Genomic DNA, 25190 nt, shown 5'->3' with positions numbered 1-25190 from the left:
GCTTCCTTAACTGTTAGCACAGCATCGTACTGGCTGTCACTAAATGCCAGCTGGAATTGGTTATCAGTGTGCTGCAAATCAAATCAGGGACATTACTTTTAAGTCTGTGCCATTTAAAATATATGCTATTTGTGTCTGAGCATTTTAACAAGGCTTCAAGCCATTTACAACTGCTCACATTGAGAATTCTGCAGTTTTTCACAGCTCAGTTTTATAGACTTCTACTAGTCATGTTATGTTCAGTAAGCTTGCCTCAACAAGCTAAGAGAAAATGCCAAAAATTAGCACTCCTACTGTTCAGGAGAGTGTATTTTGTCTTCCTATAACTGCTTCAATTCCAGCACTTAGCAGGAAGACATTTAAATTTTTATTGTATTCCTATCTATCAGAAAAAAGATTTTACAAGTCAGACCCCAAACAACCACAGATGGGAGATTTGAAGTAAGATCACACATTTTACACAAAAGTATAAAGTAGCTATCACTAAACAGACTGACACTTCGGACCAAATCTATCCAAGTTTCCCTGTGGCTTTAGGGAGAATGTAACATTTTCATTAAAGAATATTCCACAGAATTTCAAATGTCAAAATACAACATAATCATATTGAGAAAATTCTTCAAATTTAGTAATGGAAAATTCATAACACTGCTGAGAGAGAAAATTGCCAGTTTGTAATTATGCTTCTTTCTCCACAGGTATCACTCATTATAGAAACTAGAATAACATCATGGTAATGAGATTCCTAAACAAGAAAGCAGCAAAAAAACATATGTACACATACCAGATGACCAATGTTATGAACTAAAAAATAATTTGTTCTCTATTGTCATGATTTTAGTTTGCTTATAAATAAAAAAACTAATGAAAACCAAAAAAGACTTCTTTTGATTTTTATTTATTTGTTGATAAAGCCTTCTCAATACCAACCAGAAAAATTTCAGAAGCAGCCCCATTCATATTTTTTATCTGTTAGGGACATCCATGTTCAGCCTCATGGACAACTGGACTCAGGACAAATCACAATCTGGTCCATCTTCCACTCTTCTCCTCCTATATCTCTGTGATTTCTCTATGATGTCTGTTCGATAACCAGAGAAGATTCCTATGTCTCTCATACCCATTTGGAATTCTCTTTTCACTTCCTTGCCTTAGAATTATCTGGGAATCTAAAATTTCAGAACGCAGGCCACATCAGTCACAATAACTAATACTTTTTAAAAACTCTCCATGTCATTTCAATGTGTAGAGAAATTGAAGAACCAGTGATTCATTAATTTTCTACCTTATCAGTTGTTTTTCATACTTTCAAAGCCATTCCCCACCACAGAATCACCCTCTTTGAATAGGCCTTATCTAAATGCCAATATGTCCTAAAGAATTGAAACTATCCTATGTGATACTATGATGGTGGATACATGTTAATACATAGTTATCTAAACCCACAGAATATACAATATGAAGAATGAACCCTAGTGTAAAGTATACGCTTTAAGTGAAGAAGACTTGTCATTATAGATTCACCAATTGGTAACAAATTTATAACTCTAGTGTGGGATGTTGACAGTAGAGGAAGCTGTGCATATGTGGAGGCAAGAGGGATATGGGAAATACCTGTATCTCCTATTCAATTTTCCTAGGAACCCAAAAGTGCTCTAAAAAATTAAGTTTATTACAACAATTCCTATAAGGAAAATAATTGCTATTTTGGGGGCTCATTTATTTGATACAAAGCCAAAAACAGTATCAACTTTCAGGCTAAAATATATGTTTCATCACTAGGTAGTTTGTTTATAGTCCTAAATTTCATTTAATCTGGGTAACAAAAGTATTAAATCAAAAAGAAATCTGTATTATCTCTATTATATCTTAACAAAGCTGGAAGAAAAGGAAAGACATCTTAAAAATACATAATTGACTAATGTTACAGTTATTGACCTTATAGAGAATGTACCCAGCTTGTTCTAAATCCTGAGCTTCAGCTCAGAGTCAGAACAGAAAACTAGTCTATGGATTCCTAGGCTGTGCCTGTTCCATGAAAATTACACGGATTCCTCCCATAAATTATGAGCGAGGGGCCTCCCCGGTTAAGCGCTGGGTTGCGAAGCTGACCGCAGTCTCTGCAGCGCCGGTTCGATCCCCGGTTGCTCCCCGGCCACAGGAGGAGGGTCCCGCATGGCGCGCAGACCTCTCCTGCCGCCCGCTGCTCCCCTCACCAGTGTACTTCGGTCCTTCTGCCTGCTCTGCTCCCCGCTCTGGCTCTGGTGAATTCTCTCACCCTCCCGCGCTTCTGACTGTACCCAGTGCTTGTATAAATAAATAAATAAATAAACAAACAAACAAACAAACAAATAAATAAATAAATAAATAAAATCTATAAAAAATAAATAAATAAATTATGAGCGAGATGACATGATTTTCCAAACATGCATGATATCCTCAACTCTGAAATGGGAGAAAATAAAGATGACAGGGTTCATACAAAGTAAAACTGCAGAAAGTTACCAGATGGAAACGTGTTCAAAATATGCCCCAATCATGTTGTACACATTCAGAATCTCAAGTTTTCCTTATCAGGAAAAAATAACATATTACTCTGAAGTAAATAAAATAGAAGAAAGAAAGAGGTAAATTCAAGGTGGAAAGATGGGAGGAGAGACTGAGAATACAGAAATCTGTCCTCATTTCATACCCTTAAAATTATAAGCACATATAACTTCTAGAATACCTTTTAAAAAATTTTTCCTCTTTTTAAAATTTTCTCCAGTGAAAATGGGAGACATTGGTACTGGGAACAATGGGTTTAACTTGAACAAATGAAGGAAGGAAGTAATGAGAAATTATGTCAATAAATTCAGCTGATTCCAGATAACTTCTGACATTTCAGTTTATGCATTTATATCTATGTCATGGGCAATATGTGTTTTATGATTACAACATGAGTTTCTGTTTTCTGAATTACTGTGCTATATTATAGTCATGAAATATGGCTAGTTTTTGTTGATTTAACTTTGCTAGTTCAGTATTTTTTAAAATGAGATATTTGAATCATTTATGTTTTGAGATGTATCAGGAGAGTTACATGGAGCATTAAAATTTCAAATCAGAAGAAGGTGTACTAATTTAGAAAATGCTCCTCCATAACACTATAATCCCTAAGAGGAAAGAGAAAGTGACTATAGAGAGAGCAAAGCTTCAACTGTAAGAACATTTCTTACTTCAGTTCAAAGACTTTATAAACAAGTAGAATATGAACATAACAGTACTGAAAGTTATTCAGGTTACTCTGCATTTAAATATCTATGTATGATGAAACTGAAGAAGATGAAGACAAATCAGGGGTGAAAACAAAACATCTTCCTTTGTAACAAAACTGGCAGTAAGTTCTCAATTAAAAGACGGCTGTCTGATAAAGTGGGGGAGGGAACAATGGTCGATGGTAAAACAATAAAGATGCTTTGGTGGGGGGTGTGGTGTGGCAATACAAAACTGAGGAGGTGTGAACCTATTTCCCTAAATCATATTCAGTATTGTAAAACAGTGTTACCTCACTAATAAAAATGATTTAAAAAAAAACAAAAACCAAAAAAGCAACACTGCAGTCTCAACTAAAAAAAAAAAAAAAAAAAAAAAATCTAAATACCATTTTTAAAATATTTTCTTAAAGATATAGGGTAACACACTTGATTATATGAAGAAAATATGTGGAGTTAGTTGTCCAGTGTATCTTCTCCTTACCACTGCCCAGTTGAGGACAGGGTTACAAAGAACATTCTAAAAAATTAGTTTTTTGTAAAAATCAACCACAGTGACATAGGGTTCCTTTACCCTAACACCCTCAACAGCACTTACTGTTTGTGGGTTTTGTGATACAGGCAGCTCTCACAGGTCTGAGGCGGTATCTCAATGTGGTTTTGATTTGATTTGCATTTCCCTGATAAGTGATGATGAGCATTTTTTCATGTCTGTTGAAAAGCACATTTTTTTTTTCACTAAACTTACCAATTAATGTATGAGCTCTGAATTGATTTCCTTGGGCTCAGTTTTTTCTTAATCTATTTAAAGTTTAATACCCTCAGCTAACTTTAATCTCATCCCATTGCTTCAGTCCTATTCCTAGTTAAGTTTTTACTGATTTCACTGCATGGCTTTCTTGTTCCCTTCCACTCTAAGCTTACCTCCCTGAATCCACTCAGATTCCACTAATAATCTCCTAACTGAGTTTCCTTCTATTTACATGACATTTTCTGCTTTCCTTATCAATGTATCTGGTGCATGGACTAGTATAAAGATAGTTGTCTGCTCTACTTGTCTGTTTTCCCTTTTGGGTTGTGAGACCTTGAGGACAAGAACTATTTTTCACCTGTGAATATTCACCACCTAGCAATATCTGCTATAGAGCAGATACATATAAATGTCTAATGCATGAAGGAATTTTATAAATTGTGTTAAAACACATTCTGGAATGTTATGAATATATTAAATTTATAGATATCTCAAATTCACTAACTTTTTTAAATTAAACTTGCCTTACATCAATTTGCCTTCTCTCTGTGTATGAATGTAAAAATTCTGTGCACAGGTATGCCTGAAAAATATTAACTGTATCCGGTGCTCACACACATTCTCACATAGAAACCACATAAATGATTGATAATAAATGTTAACTCATTAATATGGCATTGCCATATCCCAAAAATGAAAACTAGTTAATACAACCCTCAGACCTTCCCAGTTATAAAGTGAAGTAAAGTAGCAACGCTCAGCAGACATCATTATGAATTACAAGCAATAACAACAAAAAGTAGTATTTAGTCTTAGGTGAGACTGATTGCAGAATTGACTTAATTGTCTACGTATCAACTGAAAAAAATGTCATTCGAATTTTTAATAAAGAATTGTTATTTTTATTGATGTTTTAAGGGGGAAATGAGTTAAGCTTTTTAAGAAATTTTGTATTAAATGATGTCTCAACAAACAAGATTCCAAAGAAACACTGTTAGATGGACTTGCAACACCACCGTTCAGGACTCATGCAGCTAATGAAATAACTAAAATGTGAACTGTGTGCCTGGGAATATTCTGCGATTTTAATATATGTTAAATTATTTCAACCTAAAACACCCCCTTGCACCTCATGAGACACAGGCTACATTACTCTGTTTTGTCAGTGGGCAAACGAAGGCAGTGAGTACAACATTTAACCAGGTCGCATAGCTAGAAAAGTATTCCCTTTCAGATAATTTTAACCACTCCGCTCTTTTTCCTAAGACAAATTAACCGTACTTTGGGAGATAATCTAGGTTTTGATCTAAATGTAATTCTTTTCCTCAAATTCAAAATCAGAAGTAAAAGACAGTCACTGTTGTCACTTTCTTGTAGGACAACATGACACATATGTTCTGAGTTGCAGATACATGAAAAAGGGACTTGGAACATCACCACATACCTGGCACCTTCTAACTTTTGTTTCAGATTTTTTTGAGCTAAGGCATGGACTTAAAAAGGAAATAAATTACATGAAGGATTAAATTAGACAGTGCCCAAGAAAGCATTTTAGAAAGTACTGAATGCTGAGTCAATATACATTTCCCTTTATTAAAAACTTACATTACTATAATCTGCCTGTAATAAGTGATATATAAATAGGAATATAATTTAGCCACCACTGTCCCCTTCTTCTTTATGTTTCTTTCACATGCTTATACAATAAGAAAAATAAATTTTTATTATTATTTTTTTTGTGGGACCTTTGCCAGCGGCCTGGGAACGAACCGGCACCGCAGAGACTACGGGCAGCCTCGCAGCCCAGCACTCAACCACTGCGCCACCAGGGGAGGCCCAAGAAAAATAAATTAAATGAACCAATTAAATACCCTAGTAAATTAACACTTTCATAGCAAATACTCCCCTGTTAAATCAGAATAAAAAAAATAAACTGAATATTAGGTGTACAGAAGAAAAAAACAAAATTAGTCACTCAAACTGGTATTATTCTGAGAAAATCAATACTGATCTTAATGACCTTAAATAGAAAACATATCTAAATTCCTGGCAAATATATATGTTGTTGTTTTAACACACTCTTCTTTACTGGAGGAAAAATAAAAATAAATTTTCAGAAAGCTACCATGCTTAAAAATACCTAAAACATGAGTAAACAGCCAGGTTGCCCCTTAGTCCTAAAGAATCACTTAAATTGATCTTTTTAAATATTAATTTCTTATATGCCACTTCAAAAATTACTTAAAACTACAACTGGTGATTGCAGCTAATGAACTATAGCTAAAAATATTACAATATTATGTATGTATGTGGATGTCTGATATTCGTTTTTAAAAACATGTTGTGCTAGTTACTATGCTAGTTGCTACTAGTTCCTGGAGGTATAGGAGAGAATAAGATACAGATGACCCCTATTTTCACTGATTTTTAAATTTACCAAGGGAGTCCTATATTTAATAGTTTTTCGAATGCAATTTTGTTAAGTGTCATGAAAGGTAAGTATTTGGTAATACGAAAAATGCATAATAGGGAAAGTGTAGTTTAAGGCTTTGGGAAATGCTTCTCGAAGCAAATTAGGTTTGTAGATGAAGATCTGTGTTAGGTATGGTAGGGGGTTTTTGGATGGGATGGTTCTAAGATACAAGAATAGCAAAATGTACAGAGTTCAGAGAGGAAGGTGGATGGTACATTCAGTGAATAGTAAGAAGGCGTGCTTGACTGAGCAGAGCCATCAATGGGATATCCACAGGATGCCATGCAAACAGGCTTAGGGTCAGCTGGAGCATACTGGTAAGTGAAGCTGTTAAGCAGGTCACTGACATGATTGTTACAACATCGGTAAAATATTTAAAGTCATGTTAACTCAAGGGGAAATATTAAATTTCATAAAACAGCATAAAAAATCAGAACTACAGAGCTATTCGGAGATTTTTATTTTTAAATTAATAGAAAAAAATGCTAGATTTAAGTAAGATATAAAGATAGAAGCAATTTAAAACAGATGTTATGTTGGAGTTAAATGTTAGAAGCTATATATCAAGGGCAAAAAATAAGAATAAAACTTCAAAAACCTCAGTCTTATATGAGGGTAATCTTCAAAATTGCTTGATACCATACATACAGTTGGAAGAAATGCTAGAAATAATTATGTTTATTTATTTTGTTCCTATTTAAAGTTTCCTGGGAAGAATGTCCAAAACAGAATAGATGCTTAGCCTGCTGTAGGTTGAAAATACACAGTGTAGGGTAAGGTAAAAAGTATCAGGCTTTTCTGCCCTCCCGCCATTAGGATAGATGACGGAACCCTGTGGTCCCGAATGTATGCCTGATGGCGGGTGCCTGGAATGGGGTGTGGGCATATGTAGATGGGATTTACCTGGGCTAAGACTGGACTTTTAAGGGCAGCATCACAGGGACGCCAGCAGAAGCTGAGAGAGAAGGAGACGCAGGAAAGCAGAGAGAACGCGAGAGAAGGCCGGAGAGCCCAGAAAAAGTGAAGACTTGCTGGGGGCCGGGAGGCCTGCCAGCCTCCCGGCCCCCAGGCCCCCCTACCTTTCATGTACCTGGTAAATCCCAATAAAAGCCTGCAAAAGCCACTGAGGGCTTCAGGACTCTTTCCTCCTTTACCCAGTCTGCTGGATCGTAGAAAACCTGCACTGTATCCATTCCTGCCGCTACACACAGTTAAGGTGATATTAATATATTCCAGAAAGAGTATTAAGTTCCTGTAGATTTTCAATGCCTTAATTGTTCATGACCTATTGTGGCCCTGAGGGAAGGCATTTTTGAGTAAGACTCAGGAAATAATTCTTACTATAAATGTTCATAAGACTTTTCTTACTTTAAAATTGTCAATATTAAATCTACCATGAGTATTAGATCTCTGTCATAGAAGGTTTTTTTTTTTGTTTAAAGATTTATTTATTCACACATACAACAACTGGGGTACAGACCAGATGTGCGGGAGTGTGAGAGGATTCACCAGAGACAGAGCAGGGAACAGAACAGGCAGACTGACTGAAATACACTGCTGAGGGGAGCAGCAGGCAAGACAGGAGAGGTCTGCCGCACCATATGGGTATCTTCCCAGCAATCGAACCCGCGATGCAGAGGCTGTGGACACCTTCACAGTGCTGCACTCAACTGCCTGCACCACCAGAGGAGGCCCCATTGAAGTTTTTTGTTTGTTTTTTATTGTGATGCTTGAAGAGGCTGTTTACATGCTACTGGTTAGAACTGTCTTAACAAAGGACAGTCTTTGGAAAAGGGCTTTCTCAGTACTCTAAACTACACTTTCCATTCTTAGGTATAGGTGTCTGAGTTCACATTGCTTACACAACTACAGGCTAAAGCAGCAGACTGAGTTAGGATTTCTAGAATTTATGAGTTTATGGTATACTTTGGAAATAGTTATTTCCAGATATACAAGGAAAACCTTTCACTTTCTTCTGAGCTACTTATAGATTGTAATAATTTAATAAAATGATTTAGTAAATGAAATAAAATACTTAAAGGTCTCCTACTAACTCCCAAGTTCCTCTTACTTTACATGGAGACATGCTTTTTGTGTAGGTTCTAAGATATCATCTTTGATATAGTTGAATAAACTGATAGTATAACTAAGGCCTTACTGAAATGACAGTATTTGTGAATGATGCTCACTGAATCAGGGATGATCAGATTTTTAAAAAATTTCTTTTATTTATTTATGCATACAAGAGCTAGAGCGTAGACCAGCAGTACGAGGGTGAGAGGATTCACCAGAGATGGAGTGGGGAGCAGAACAGGCAGATTGACTGAAATACATTGCTGAGGGGAGCAGCAGGCGAATCAGGAGAGGTCTGCTGTGCCTTGTAGGTTAGCTCCCTGGCCAGGGATTGAACCTGTGCTGCAGTTGCTGTGCATAGCTTCATAGTGCTGAGACTTAACCCCTTGCACCACCATGGAAGACAGGATCAGATGTTTTGTTTGTTGTTTTTTTTAAAGATTTATTTATTTATGCATATATGATCTGGGGTATAGGCCAGAGGTGTGGGGTGGAGGTGAGAGGATTCACCAGAGACAGAGTGGGGAGCAGAATGGGCAGACTGACTGACATACACTGCTGAGGGGAGCAGCGGGAGAGTCAGGAGAGGTCTGCTGTGCCATGTGGGTTGCTCCCTGGTTGGCTGGGGAATTTACTCATGCTGCAGAGGCTGCAGAGGCTGCAGATTGCTTCACAGTGCAGTACTTAACCCCTTCCACCACCAGGGAGGCCCCAGATCATCTGTTTTTTAAGGAATGAGGCTGCTTTTGCTAAGGGACTCATTGCCTGCATATGCTGCTCAGGAAACCTGGCCTGGTGCCTGGCTGACACACTGCAGCATCAGAGGTCAGGAAGGTCAATTCTTGACATGTTAAGCTTATTAACAAATTGGTGATACTGTGAGGAAAGGAATACACCCAAAGGTGTAGGATGCACAGGTGAAATCTTGTGTATGACTTCTTGTTCTCGGCTTCCTATCCTCCAAGTATTTCAACAACAGAACCTTTCAAGAGTTTAATCTGAGATGCTTACAAAAAACTTTCAGAGATAAAAGATTTAATCAGAAGCTCTAGGCTTTTATTGCAGAAAAATAATTCTGTCCCCCCACATGCATTTTCCAGTCTAGCTTAAAAATGCACAAAATTTCCTAAAACTAAAATGTTCAAAGGGTTCCTGCTCACCAAGTAGAACAGAAAACTCAACTGGTCAATTCCTACCTTTTCGCCATCAAAAAACTTCAGGAAATGATGACTTTAAATATTCATAACTTTTCTATTATTACATATTTTACCCTTCACAATATCCTAAGCCTTGATTTTCACATTTTTAATAGAGATATACTGGTATACAATTATCTCAACTAAGACCAGGAATAAGTGTTTAATATGTTATGACATGACAATTATATCTTTCTTATGTTTATTGTGCAAACGCTAGTATCATAAAATAAATTCAGAAAGATTAAGCACCAAATAATTCTAAGTTTTAAATATAGCCCACTCAACAATATTAAATAGAATACCAGCTATTAGACAACTTTGCTTCACGTATTGGTATAACAATAATCTTACAGTAATTTAATTATAGTTGTGCAGTTTGTACATCACAGTGTATTAAAGAAAGAGAACTGAAATTTTCTATCATAAAACTCAACAGTCAAACCAAAATATTTTACATAACTTATTCATATGTAAAATCAATTTAATGTTTTGAATACAGAGTAGATATGTGTTCATCTCATACTCACCCATGAAATTGAGATAGCCTTCTCCACCAAGTGCATGAGTAATAAGTCGAATCATTTTGTGAAGCTGTATTCCACGATCGATGACTGGAGTGAAAGGAGCCAGAACACTCATGTGGGTATACATTTCAGCATCCATCAACCAAAATGCCAATGTTTTATCCCCAACGAGTGCCTACAGAAATAAAAGTCATGAGATAAATGTAAAGAATAGGTATCAAGCAGTTGCAACTTACACAAGATGGGAAACAATCCAGGAGAATTAGTATTCATATGTATGAGAATTAATATCAATTTCAATTATCCTCTAAGTAATTTCAATTACTCTCTATGCCTAAGGTATGCTGGTAAAATATATTAGAGAACAATGTATCTGTTTTCAGGGATGATTTTTATTTTTTTTAAAGATTTATTTATTTTTATACAAGAACCAGGGTACAAGCCAGATGCACGAGAGGGTGAGAAGATTCACCGGAGACAGAGCAGGGAAGAGAACAGGCAGACTGACGACATACACTGCTGAGGGGAGCAGCAGGTGAGACAGGAGAGGTCTGCCTGCCATGTGGGACCCTTGCAGGCCAGCTGGGATCAAACCTTTGCTGCAGAGGCTGTGGACAGCTTCACAGCGCGGTGCTCAACCGCCTGCGCCACCAGGGAGGACCGATGATTTTTATTTTTTAAAGTGCTTGTTGAAAAAAATCATGATAAGGTAGCAGAATATTTTTTATACCTAGGCCGATGCTTCAATTTTCTAAACTTGGAATAAACATTTATTATAACGTTGAGACTACTAAGTAGATTTTTATAAGCATTTGCATACTTACACAATTTTGATTGGGAAAAATGGAAGTGTTTTTATAAATCATTCACATGTATATGTATTTATATACATATTATTTATATATGAGTATAGGTACAGTATGTACATCTCTGTAAATATATTACGATGAACCCTTCTCCCCTTTAGCAAGTTGATAACATTTTCATAAAATGTAAAATTTGCTTGCTTTTTGTATTTGCTATTTAAACTAAAATTAATTTGTTCTATTGGAAAATATAATAATTGATAAGCATGGAAGGTAATTCAGAAATACCCAGAGTAGCAGAAGAGAGGTTTCCTAATCTGCATTATTCATGTTTAAAAACAACTAACACAAAGTAATGTACACTGACAGAAAATAATATATAGTGAAACATGTAATAGAAACTAAACCATATTCTTATCATCCAAATATAATTATTTCCATTTTTTGAAAAATATTTTTACTTATAACCTATTTGTTCTGCTATTTTTATTTACATTACCTTTAAAAATATCTTCCATTATAAAAATATTTGCTTATTCTGTGGTTTTGTCATTATATTAAGGGGCAAGAATTAACTCAGAATATGTTTCCTACCACAAAATTTTTATTTAGAGTTTCATTAGATGGTAATTATCAACTTCTTTGCCTGTGTTCAATTTTTTTTTTTGCTTTATCAAAGCAGTCTATTTGATCTCTGACTTATAAGTAAATATTTTAAATATAAATATATAGAACAAACATATATTGTTATAGATTAAGTTGTGTTTTTTCCTCTCCCAAATACACACTGAAGTCCCAATAACCAGTATGACTATATTCAGAGAGAAGACCTTTAAACAGGTGGCCATGCTTGAAGGAGATCATAAGGGAAAGGAACTAATTCAATATGAGTGATGTGCTCATAAGAAAAGGAATAGGAATAAATAAATACCAGGAATGAGTATGCACACAAAAAAGACCACTGAGGAAACAGACAGTCATTTGCAAGGGTAGAATACAGCCCTCAAGAAAAACTAAAATTCTTGACACCGTAACCTTGGACTTGCAGCTTCCCAAACTGTGAGAAATAAAGTTCTGCTGTTTAAACCAAACGGTCTATGACATTTCATTGTGGTGATCCTAGCAGACTAATACATATACCAATAAATGCAGCTTTGATCAGACGTAATAAGATTAGTTTGAAAATAATACTGTACTGCTAAAAAAAAGTTTGAAAACAATATATATAAAATATACATATATTTATTAAATTATTTTTATGCAACACTATTTCTTTTCTTTTCTTTTTTTTTAAGATTTTTTTTTTATGTATACAATAGCTGGGGTATAGGCCAGAAGCGTGCAGGAGGGTGAGAGGATTCACCAGAGACAGAGTGGGAAGCAGAACAGGAAGACGGACTGAAAGCACTGCTGAGGGGAGCAGCAGTGGCAAGAGGAGAGGTCTGCTGCACCATGAAGGAATCTCCGTGGCAGGCCAGGAATCAAACCAGTGCTGCAAAGGCTTCGGACAGCTTAAATAGCACTGTGCTCAACCAGCTGCGCTACCGGGGAGGCCAGACAGCACTAGTTCTTAAAGAGTTTTACCTTTTCACTTGTTTTGAATTGTTTAATTATACTTTTATCTATAATTGTGTTTATTACTGAAATCACTGATTCTATTCTATATTTTTATTTATTTTTTTAATTTAAGTTTTATTTTTATATTCCCCATACAATTACAACCCCCTTATTTTGACCCCAATCCCTCCTTATATTTTTAAATACATAAAAGTTATTTTGATAACTTGTTAACTTTGTTAAATTTTTACTGTGATGTATATTTCTACATTTTTCATCTCATAAACTTAGATAGTTATGATTTTGATCAGGATTAAGATTCAATATACATGTACCTTTTTTTTTCGCACATTCCTGATAATATGTATGCTGAATTGCCTAAAACTTTAGAGTAGTACATAATTCTTGCCAAGTCTATAATGTTTCTGTACATTTGGGAGAGGAAAATTATGAAAGTAATTTATCAATTTTTAATTTGTTTATTCCAATCATTTATTCTTTCATTTCTTCATCTAAAATAAACATATTAGAACTTAAAAAGAACTAAACCTGTATGATATTTCAATGGAAAGGTATAATTTATGTAAGTATTCTCATTTTCACATTATGAGGTACTTGGTATGGGTGTATTTCCGCCAACATTAAATTAATATTATTTGTTTCATTATATTTTGCTTTTGTTTTCTTCATAGGTATTTAATCTACTCTGTCCTATTTTAATTGAAAAGACAGCACTGCTCTAATTTGGAAGATGCAAAATTAGGGATATATCTACTTTGTGAGTCAGTAAATTTTCTAAAAAGGTCAAATAGTGCATATTTTAAGCATAGTGGGCCACTTTCACTACCTCAACTACTAAAATCTACCATTATGGGTCAAAAGCAGTCACAGACAGTACATAAATAAATGAGCATGGCTGTGTTCCAATTAACTTTACAAAAGCAGGCAGCAGGTAGAATTTGGCCCATGATCCTTAGTAGCTGACCTCTGGTCTACTTACACTTTCTTAATAATTAGACTAGCCACCAAAAAAAAAAAAATATATCTGTTTATGTGAAACGGCTAATTTTGCTGAAATAAAAGAGACACTTGTTGTTTGAGCTTCACTTTTCTTCATGTATACTGCTAATAGTTTCAAAAAAATTATTGCCTCATTTTTATTGTATAAGGCATACATTTTTATTTTTGTTTAGGACAATTAATGTGGATTTAAATAAATGGCCTTTCCCCTTTTCCATGTTTACTGACTGACCATGAGAAGCAGTAACAGTTATAAGGCTGAAAATACAAAGGGAAGGAAAACAAAAATTTTCCCTAAAACATGTTGAGAACCTGAATAATGGAGAAAATATTTTCTTCCTGTACAACAAGATGAAGATTTCAGGGAGAACATGACATCTGAGTTAGGCATTAGATCTTTTTTTGGAACTTTCCAGGTGAAGCAGGCATCTTCAAGTGTCTATGAGAAAGTCCAAGACAGCAACCTATTTCAGGAAAGGGTAGGCATTTTATAGTATTGAAGGACAGAATGTTTAGAGGACTGATCAGAGAATTTGGAGATCTTGGCTTTGGTCAGTACACTGACTAGCTAGAATGAGAAACTTTAACCAAAAGACCCGGGTTGACAAAATAAGATTTGGTGTTTGGAAAATAACCTCACACTGCATTAGAGAAGATGAACTAAAGCTGAGAGGGACTGGGGTCAGGGTAATCAATTAATAAGAGATTTCAGTGATTGAAGTATAAATGAAGAATGATTGTCAAAAGGCATTAAAAAAAATCTCTAAAAAGAAAACTCAATGGAAATTAAAATTAACTTGGATAAGCACCAATATCCCTCTCATTACTACAAAGGAAAACATGTAAGATAACACTTGCTACTGTCATTTACAATCTTTTCATAACAATTTGGCATTTTGAAGCTGGAATTTATAGGTCTGCAAAATCATTTTAAAATTTTTTTTAGTATGAGTAATTTTCACATAAAGACATCTATATAGAAAGACATAGATATGTTATATTAACTGTACTCAGCGATAGAAATTTGTATTTAGTTAAGTTCATAAGTACAGAGAGAATGAGCTAAAGAGAGAGAAAGAGAAAAAGAAAGAAATAATGAATTTATACATAAAGACACATATTCATTTACCTGATCATGGCTCTCTGCATAAGCAATGCACTTTTCAAGGTAGCGTCGGTTTGTGAGTGTGTACACTATATTGCCCATATTCCAGTCTTCATCTTTATATTCTTTAATTAGCTAGATGCAAGAGTGAAAATAATTTTAATAAGCCGTTATAATTCATACGGTAAATCTCCAATCTAAAGGTACACATCATATTAATCCAAATTATTTGACACAGATAAAACACACCCATTTTGCAAATATATTCTTGTTTAAAATATTACTGAAATCACAACTTTAATATTAATTGTCCAATTGACAGTGGTGGTGTGAGTGTTTTTTTTGTTTTTTTTTTTTTTTTTTGCTTTGTGCCAATGGTTTGATCATTGCATATTAGGATTTTGGCAACCATTTCTTTCCCTGTGACAACTGCTACCTTTTGATTAATGACTGCAGTAAAGTGTTACTGTACAATGTCTTTCTGTAATGTTCACCACATAGAGATATACTTGGTACAATTTTAGGTTTGAAAAAAAATATATTTTAACAGGAATAGTATTTTGTTTCATTTTTTCAGAGTTATAATTGCAACATCTATCATTTCAAAGTTTAAAGGCTAATTGTCATGAAATAATTATCTTAACAGACCTCATAATTTTTGTCTCTACTCAACTGCCACTCTTTCTTCAATCTAGTTTCTGGCCAGTTAACACCTCTTCAATTCTTGGACATTGCCAAGAAACCACATGATTATCTGTTAGATGAACAATTGCTCTTTCTTAGGGAACTTGCTGTACATATGGACAATTCTGACCGTCCCTTCCCATCAAATGCTTTCCTTTTTTACCACTTTGAGACTCTTAAGTTTTGTCTTGCTTTCTTAGTACTCCAGGCATCCTGCAAAAGCTCTTCCTTCTGCCTGTCCTATAAAAGTCAGTGCTCCTCAATCATGTCCTAAAATAACCTTTTACTTCATTGGCACATTTCTCTGTCCAAAATATCAACAGTACTCTGATAAGCAGAATTCTAAAATGGCCCCATGAGTCTTGTTCCCTGTATTCATACCTTTGTCTCATTCTTCACCCAAAATGTGGGTAAGACCTTTAAATATGATAAATGCCCTCTGATAAAACTGTGAAATAAAACTGAGTTATGTTTTAAATTGCTGCATTTGTGGTAATTTACTATGCAGCAATAGAAAGATAATGCAGCTTTTGATACAAGGGTTCTAGTCTGCTTTTACTCTTTGCTGATTTTCTCGCAGCATAAGTCAGACTTGCTTAGCCATCCCCCAGACGGCAGTGTGAATCACTGAACACCAGAAGGCACACTGTTAGGAAGAATAATGACCACCCACAGAGGTTCACATCCCAATACCTAAAAAAATCTATATTCTGACATGGAAAGGAGGACTTAAGAGGTGTACGAAATTAAGCACATTGAAATGGGAATATTATTTTACTTCAAAATGTTTAATTGATGGGTCCAATGTAACTACAGGGAACTTTCTAAAAAGAAGACATGACTTGTTAGATTTATAGAAAGATTTGAAAATGCTACCCTGATGGCTTTGAACAGAAAGGAAAGGGCCACACATGAGCCAAGAGGTATTGCTGGCTTTAGAAGATAGAAAGGCAAGGAAACTAGAGCCTCCTGAAGAAATGCTGCTTCGCCAGACCTTCATTTTAAGCTAGTAAAACCTATTTGAGATTTGTGACTTATAGAACTCTTAAGAGCTATATGATTATAAATTTGTGTATTGCTTTTAGCTGCTAAAGTCACTAAGCTACTAAATTTGTGTTAACAGTTTGAAATTAATCATAGACATGAAATGTGCCCAATTTTTGACAAAATATCAAATCTTGATTTAAGTGATACTATTTGCACAAATTAACTCAAAATAGTAATGGACTGAAATAGAAAACTGTAAAATGCTTAATAGTAAACACAGGAGAGTGAAAGAATTCTTGGAATTGACCCCAAAGAGAGATCTCTACAATGGAAAAAAAAAAAAAAAAAAAAAAAACCTGCCAAGTAGGCCTTTATCAAATTTAAAATAAAGATAGACTTTTTGTTCAGTGAAAGTCCACATGAAAAGGATGCAAGCACAAGCAACAGACTGGAAGAAAATATTTATCAGTCCCATAGCCAACAAAATAGTTGAATCTAGACTATATAAAGAACTCTCAAAACTCCACAGGAATAAATGACTAGACAATAATGAAGAGGAATGAATAGACATTTTCCTAAAAGGATATGTGGAAGATGTATAAATACATAAATTGACATTTTTCATCATAAACCATTAAGGAAATGAAAATTGAAACTGCATTGAGGCATCACTACATACCTATTAGACTGATTAAAATAAAATCGTAACAACACCACATAAAGTGGGAGAATGTACAGATCTCGTTGGTTTCAATAGTACTGGTGAGTTTCATTCTTTTCTATCTAATTAACTAAGGATGCCATTTTGGCGATGCAGGAAGATTTTAAATAATTGCATACAACAAAAATTTTATCTATGCAAAGAACTTAAAATCTTAGAATTTAACATGGTGAGACCATAAACATAGGACCATATATTTTTCCACTTGTATGAAGGTAGAACAGTACCTTCAGCAGGCAAGGTACTATAATGTTTAGTGAGTTAAAGTTTTTTTTACAATTACTGATGAAATTCATATGGAATCACCAAAAACCCCGAATAGCCAAAGCTCTCCTGAAAAAAAAAGAAGGGAATGGAGGCATCACACTCCCAGACTTCAAACTATACTACAAAGCCATAATCATCAAAAATGCATGGTATTGGAACAAGAACAGACACACAGACCAATGGAATCGAAAATACTCCAGTCAAAAAATGGGCAGAAGAGCTGAAAAGAAACTTCTCTGAAGAGGAAATGCAAATGGCCAACAGACATATGAAAAAATGTTCAACATCACTTGTCATCAGGGAAATGCAAATCAAAACTACCATGAGATACCATCTTACACCAGTGAGAATGGCACATATTAAAAAAACTAGCAACAACAAATGTTGGTGAGGTTGTGGAGAAAAAGGAACTCTCCTGCACTGTTGGTGGGAGTGCAAACTGGTCCAACCACTATGGAGAGCTTTGTGGAGATTTCTTGACCTACTAAACATCGAGCTTCCATATGATCCAGCAATTCCACTCCTACGTATGTACCCAAAAGACACAGAAACATCAATTTCCAAAGAGCACCTGAACCCCTATGTTTATAGCAGCACTGTTTATAATAGCTAAGCTTTGGAAACAACCCAAATGCCCAAAAATAGATGACTGGATCAAGAAGATGTGGTACATATACACCATGGAATATTACTCAGCATTCAAAACAGATAAACACATGCAATTTGCAGCAACATGGATGACGCTGGAAGGGATCATGCTCAGCAAAATAAGCCAGAAAAAAAAAGAAAAATACTGGATGGTCTCACTCACAGCAAGAATCTAGAAAACTTAAATAAGGGATCAGGAAAATGAATAACTATAAGAAAGTGAAAATCAAAATCAACACAAAACTACGAACCAGAGACACTCTATGGGGGGGCGGGGGGCAGGGAGCGGAGGGATTGGGGTCAAAATAAGGGGGGTTGCAATTGTATGGGGAATATAAAAATAAAATTTATTAAAAAAATAAAGTTTGTTTTAAAAATCCCCATTGTTGGGCCTCCCCTGGTGGTGCAGCGGTTGAGCGTTGGGCTGCAAATCTGCCTGCAGCCTCTGGAGCGCCAGTTCGATCCCCGGCCACAGGCAAGGGTCCCACATGGAGCGACAGACCTCTCCTGCCATGCCCGCTGCTCCCCTCAGCAGTGTATTTCATTAGTCGGCCTGTTCTGTTCCCCGCTCTGGCTCTGATGAATTCTCTCACCCTCCTGTGCTTCTGACTGTACCCAGTGCTTGTATAAATAAATAAATAAATCTTTAAAAAAAAATTGCCATGAATACATAAAGGGAAATATCATGCTGTGAGCTAAGACAGGCTCAGAAGTAATTCTAGGTTAATATATACCTTGAAATATTCTTGAATCTGCACAAAGAATGGTGAGAGCATTGTTGTACAATGTTTAAAAAATAATGTTTAGCATTTGTGAGGGAAGTAAGTCTAGATGGACGACTGGAAATAGTATGAGTTGGTGGTAAAAAAAAGAACCTTAAACCATGGTAAGAAGCTTGAAATCCACAGTAGTAAAAAAAAAAAAAAAAAAAACAAAAAAAACATAAGGCAACTTGCCCAGGTATTAAAACTAGAAAACTCCTTAGTTTGACTTCTAATAGTCTAATTGTTTTTGTAAAACACTTGGTTTTTACTTGACAATGTTTGAATAATCATTACAAATGTAAAGTTATGTTAGTAGAAGTTCAACGTCACAACTGTGCCTTGCAAAAATTGCCTGGATTTGTAGGAAAGACAGTTAAAAGATGAATACAATAATCACTTCTATCAGAGTAGACTGGTGTCTCTATGAAAAGTTAAGCATTTCTAGCATTGTGATCACAAAACACCTGTTCATGTTGACTAAAAAATTCATCAGAAAGCCATGATTATTTGATACACATCTGTCTCCTTCAACATACTCAGCCAATGATTATAGACTTGGTCATTGAAAAATGTCCTATATCAAATCCATTTCAAGATGACAACTTTAGTCTCTAGGCAAATATTAAATGAAACATATAATCCAAACCACTGGAGGATCATTAATTTTAATAAAATTGTATTAGAAATAATCAGCAAGATGCCATAGGCAATGACTGCAGGGGTTGAATCCTACATTCCTAGAACCTGACACATGGTAAGGACTTTAAAGTCTGAATGAAGGAATACAAGTGAGCTCAGAAAAGGCCAAACCATGGGCCTCCCTGGTGGCACAGGGGTTAAGTCTCAGAACAATCAAGCTATTGCCATCCTCTGCAGCATGAGTTCAAACCGTGGCCTGGGAGCTAACCCACATGGTGCAGCAGACCTTTCCTGTCTTGCCCGCTGCTCCTCTCAGGAGTGTATTTCAGTAGATCCACCTGTTCTGCTCCCCACTCTGTCTCTGGTGAATCCTCACCCCCTGCAAACCCTAACCTATCCCCCAGTTCTTATAAGCATAAAGTAAAGAAAAAATTTAAAAAAAAAGAAAGAAAAGGTCAAACCATGAAACAAATACAGGGAATTAAGGAGTAGCCTTTATATTAACTGATGATTTGTAGGGAGAAATGGATATTTCAAACAAGTTTAGTGTGTTTTAAAAATAGGACACTGAAGTTTTATATATTTGCATTCATAATGCAAATTTCCATTTCATAGCTAATATTATAGGAATCATACTTTCTCCTTGCCTGAATATTACCAAATATAACTTTTTTAACTATTATTTTTTATTAAGGTAAAGTTAGTTTATAATACTATATATTATTTAGAAATACAGGATTGCATCTCTTCAGATTATGATACCATATCACACTCACCACCAGTGACACTATTTTAAATTAAAACTTTTAGAAATTTGAGAATTTCTTTGTTTAAAAACACAAGAATCACACACTAATGGGAGAATTTAATACTTCAAACATAATATCCGAAATTAAGAATCACAGCTAAGAAGCATATTGAAGAAATAATAAACCCACAGAAGACAAAGTCTCCACAGTGGGAAAAAATTACATAAAATCTTACCTGGATCCATTTATCTGGAATTGCCATGGCTAATCGATAGTCAAAGCCGCCCCCTCCCTGGGAAATGGGAGAACACAGAGCTGGCATTCCTGATACGTCCTAAAACAGAGTACATGAGTATTATCAGTGCGTCCTTTTCAAATTTTTTACTAAATATTCTTCTGACAGTAAGAACTTGACAATAATAAATGAACACAATAAATAGGGGAATATATTTTTGGCAAGTTTTGGTAACAGAATTGTAAAAGTAGATATAATTGTGAAAGTATATCTAATTCCCCACAAAGATTTTATGTAATGCTATTCACTGCAGGATGACTTTGATCATGTGAGGATATAATTTTCTTTTCCTTAGTATCACATAGAGAACACAAAATAGTAAAAGTACTATTGCCAAAGCAGAGTTCTTTAGACTTATTTTCTAACTACTGTGTGAACATTTTTATTAGTTATTGATTTTATTAAACACATAAACACATGCACCATGATGTCTGTTATACTAGTCTCCAATGATAACTTGAAGTATATTTTGTGAGCACTTAGCTCCCAAGGAAAGGAAAATAGAGTTAGAACATTACCAGTGAAGCGATAAGATGGCTTTCATTATGGGTGCCTACATTTGGAAAGGGTTTTTGAGGTTATCTAGTGGATCCTCTTCATTTAGCTGATACAGAAAGAGGTTTATTGAGGTGAAGGGATCTTTAGAGATACACGTTTCTCAGTGGTAGTGCTAGGACTCAGATGTCAAGTCTTTCAACTTTCTACTCTGTCATGCTACTGCTAGACTACAGATAAATCAAAGAAACAATCAATTCAACAAACAAGTAAGTAAATTTTTTTTTCTAAAGACCACATTTAACAACATGTATTATTATTACAACTGTGGAAAACATGATCCAAGTACTAGTCATTTTAACTGCACACTCTTTAAATAAATCCTTTTCCTTTGCTTCAATCACTATAGCCACTATCTTATTTCATCTTCATTACTTTTTGCTTAATAAGACCATTATATTTCAAAATGGAATTCCCCATTTTCAGTTTCTCTTCACACAAACTGTTGTCAAACCAACATCTTATGAGAATCTGTTTCTATCACTACCTGTCAATAACTGCCAAGAGCCATCAATTGAAATGAAAATATTTTAAACATTCATCGCACACTTTAATCACTAAAAGTATGATTTATTATTTGATTGCATGCTTCCTCATTCACTGTTACAATGTAAGATCCATGGAAAATAAGTTTGTTTTTTGTTGTTGTTAGACTCTAGAACAGTAGAACAGTACCTGGCACACAGCATATACTCAACAAATACATGCTGAGTGAAGGAATGAGATGCTATAAGGATTTAAAGTAAATAAGGCATAGTTTCTGACCTTGGGGGACTCACAAACTAGGACCTAAATATACTATATACACTTACTGTCATGAAATGACAATGTGATATGATTTTATTTTTTTAAAGATTTATTTATTTATGCACACAAGCACTGGGGTGTAAGCCAGAGGTGCGGTGGTGAGAGGATTCACCAGAGAGAGTGGGCAGCAGAACAGGTAGCTCTACTGAAATACACTGCTTAGGGGAGCACGGGTGAGGTAGGCAAGATCTGCTATGCCATGTGGGTTGCTGGCCTGGGCTCAAACTTGTGCTGCAGTGGCAGGGAATAGCTTGATAGCACTGTCTTTAACCCCTGTGCCACCAAGGAGGCCCAATGTGATATGATTTTGATAGTTGTTAACTGAAGTACACCAAGTGAAATGGAGACACAGACATTCTTTCCACCATTATTTCTTGTTATTTTAGTTCAATTACTAAATCTTTTTTTTTTTTTGTTTGTTTTTTTTTTTAGTTTCCATAGGATATTTGCATTTTATTAATATGATGGAAATAACAGTTATTAGAAAGCTGAGAAAATACACATAACATGTGACAATATCTTGGGGACCTTTTCCAGGATTTCAGATATGTGTTATCAGTGTTCCAGTTCCAAATAAAAATCCGTTCCTATCCTTGGAAGTGAAAGAAGTTCTTCTGATTAAAAGCAAAACAAAACATACTCTGCTGCATTAGCTACTGTAATCTTCACAGTAACCTTGATTGTTATCCACTTTAAGCACTTACTCTTCCCTGTGCTTTCCACAAGCATTTCTATTTGTGTCATTGCTCAAACTCTTTCTTGGACATTCTTCCGACTTCTTATAAGAAGTACCACATACTATTAGCTACCTAAAACTTAACTCAAATACTTCTTTATTCACAAGATCATCCCCAAACTCTTTCACAGAAAAGCTGGACAAAAGAAATTTATGGACTCTGGATTCTCAAAATAAATAGTTAATTGTTTTTTTATGGAAGAGAGATATGGGTAAATAAAGTACATGGCTGAATATATTCATAAATAATATTTTAAAAAGAAAAAGCAGATAAAAATTTTGTCACTGTCTTATTTCTACATTGCACTCTATAGTTTATAAAATGAAAAAAGGATGGATGAAAAACTATGGATGGTTAACAGAAAAAAAGCTATGTTAAAAGAAGAAAAAAGTTTATCAAAATATGACATATTTTAATAGCTATGGTAGGTATCCAGTTCAATTTCCTTTAAATACTGGCAGAATATGTATTAAATATCAGCCACGTCTGTAAAGTGCTGGATTATAGACACAGTGTCTTTTCAAAAGGGTTTTACAGGAACAAGGGATCAGGAATGACTAGGAATATGCTGTCATTAAAAATCAAGATAATTTTTCTCAAAAAATATTAAGGTGTGTTCTATATTTGGTCTAAAAATGTTTTAGGAAATACCTTGACAGGAAATGAAATCTTTAAGAAAAGTATTTGGACACCAAATATCTTGGATCTTAAATCTTTTGATCTTGGATCTTAAATCTGAATTGTAGAAAACTGCCCCATTAGTACATGAGGTATTTGTAGTTATCTTTGAAAGTGGAGAGTTAAAGACTGTCCTTTTAAAATCTTATAAGATATAATGAAGGTAAATTAAAGATCACTAAAATAAATGTGCTCTAAATACAAAAATGTTGACAGCTACCAATACATCATATTAAAATAATCATTATCTGTTCAATTTAAGCTAAAACCATTCTAATTCTTTAATAGCTCAAGAGTATTTATGATTATTCCCAAGGGAGAAATAACCTCAATTACAAATATTTTAAATTAATATAGCAAATAGAGCCTTGTAAAGTAGTAAGTATATTCTATATTAATAGTTATCATTATAAAAAATTCAAATTTCTACAATACGGTTTTATATAAAATTACATTACTTATTTGTTACACCACTTTGCTTTCTTAAAAAATAGTTCATGAGGATCAATTCCACATTTTGAAGAGATTCTCACAAGACAGAAAAGTGATGTATTGAAATTGAAGTAGTTTTCAATTTAAGTAGAATAAATTGAAGACAAATCTTGTTTAAAAAAATCTAAAACCAAGTAATATAAAGTAGGCTAAAGTCTCAAAGTTTCATTGGCAGTAACACAGATAATCAGACAAGAGCTCCCTAGATGATGAAACCATTTCACTTGAAATGAACGGGAAGATCAATGTAACAATTTTAAGTTTCATGTATTAAATAATTGCTTCTTTTTCTTCAGTACCCACTTTTGATTTGTGCTGTCATTAATTGTTTGTAGCAATTTGTCATGTATAATGCCACTACTCTGAATTGCCATAAATATAATTGACAAAATAATTAACTTTTTTGATGTCTGAAAGATAAAATTAAAATATATGAGACAAAATAAAAGTTTAAAATACACTGTGATTGATGTAAAAAGCTATCTAGCAAATGAAATATTAGCACAAGCATTAGGAAGATCTATAAGCTATGACCAAATGTAAAAAGGTAGAGAATGTGAAATAATACAGGGTATCAAGATGAAATAATAACTTTTTTTTAACTTTATGTAGGAGTTTATTCCAGGAATTTTTGGGCTCTATTCCCAGAAGATATGCCTTAAGAGTACAACTGTTTCGTATGCAGAGATAAACAAGGAAAAAATACCACTCAGCTGGAGAGTTTTGTTTTGAGAAATGATGGATAGAAAAAAAGGTAGAGGAATAATAAATACTACAAGAAGGAGATCATTACTACTATATTTCATTCCATAGAACAAAATACTAGCAACGTACAAATATGCCTTAATTCTGACCTTTTCAGTCTTAGTGTTTTTATAAGTCAACCACTACTTTGCACAGAACAGTTTTAACATACTAAATTCAATTTTAATAATAATTCCTAGTTAGAGGACTCAGAAAACCGGAGGGATTTTAGTACTAAATCTAAATTAGCATAAGCATTTAACAAACTTCTTAATTTATCACATTTATCACCAAGAGGGGAATTGTCAATTATTCATATACTGAATTATATCATTAGAGTGCAGCTTTGGGACAGTTAATCATGGACCTTCAGTAATCATGAATAACTGGAGAACATTTGGCAATCCAAGAGCAATAACGTAAACAAGAAAGGTAATCGCATCAGAACAAGAAGCTTCAGAGAAGCTCATGGGCAACGATCCATGCCATCTCCAATGATTAAACCAGAAAAGAAAAAAGAAAAATAAATAAATAGACAGATGCACATTAATATTCAATACTTTTCTCTGCTGAAGGTCTCATAGCACAAGGACCTGTCCACTGATTAGGATATTTTAATTTCTAACCACTGACTTTTTTTTTTAAACAACAGAATGATGAC

At 34.6% G+C, this 25190-nt stretch overlaps 1 protein-coding gene across 2 annotated transcripts in view; it reads right to left on the bottom strand.

Moving 5' to 3' along the window:
• The window catches only part of GBE1 (1,4-alpha-glucan branching enzyme 1), a 255028-nt gene that overhangs the window by 57188 nt on the left and 172650 nt on the right, over positions 1-25190 (bottom strand). For both annotated transcript variants that reach the window (XM_037525699.2, XM_054700702.1), the window contains exons 10-12: positions 20457-20555; positions 14787-14897; positions 10278-10449 (exon numbers count right to left, since the gene is read on the bottom strand). In XM_037525699.2, coding sequence (XP_037381596.1) covers positions 10278-10449; positions 14787-14897; positions 20457-20555 — 382 coding nt within the window. The remainder of the gene's footprint in view (positions 1-10277; positions 10450-14786; positions 14898-20456; positions 20556-25190) is intronic.

The sequence above is a fragment of the Talpa occidentalis genome, unplaced genomic scaffold (genome assembly GCF_014898055.3).
Source record: "Talpa occidentalis isolate TD23 unplaced genomic scaffold, MPIMG_talOcc4v2.1 talOcc4.4, whole genome shotgun sequence".
NCBI classification, from domain to species: domain Eukaryota; kingdom Metazoa; phylum Chordata; class Mammalia; order Eulipotyphla; family Talpidae; genus Talpa; species Talpa occidentalis.
Note: the sequence above shows the minus strand (reverse complement) of the source record. Positions and strands in the feature narration are given on the sequence as shown.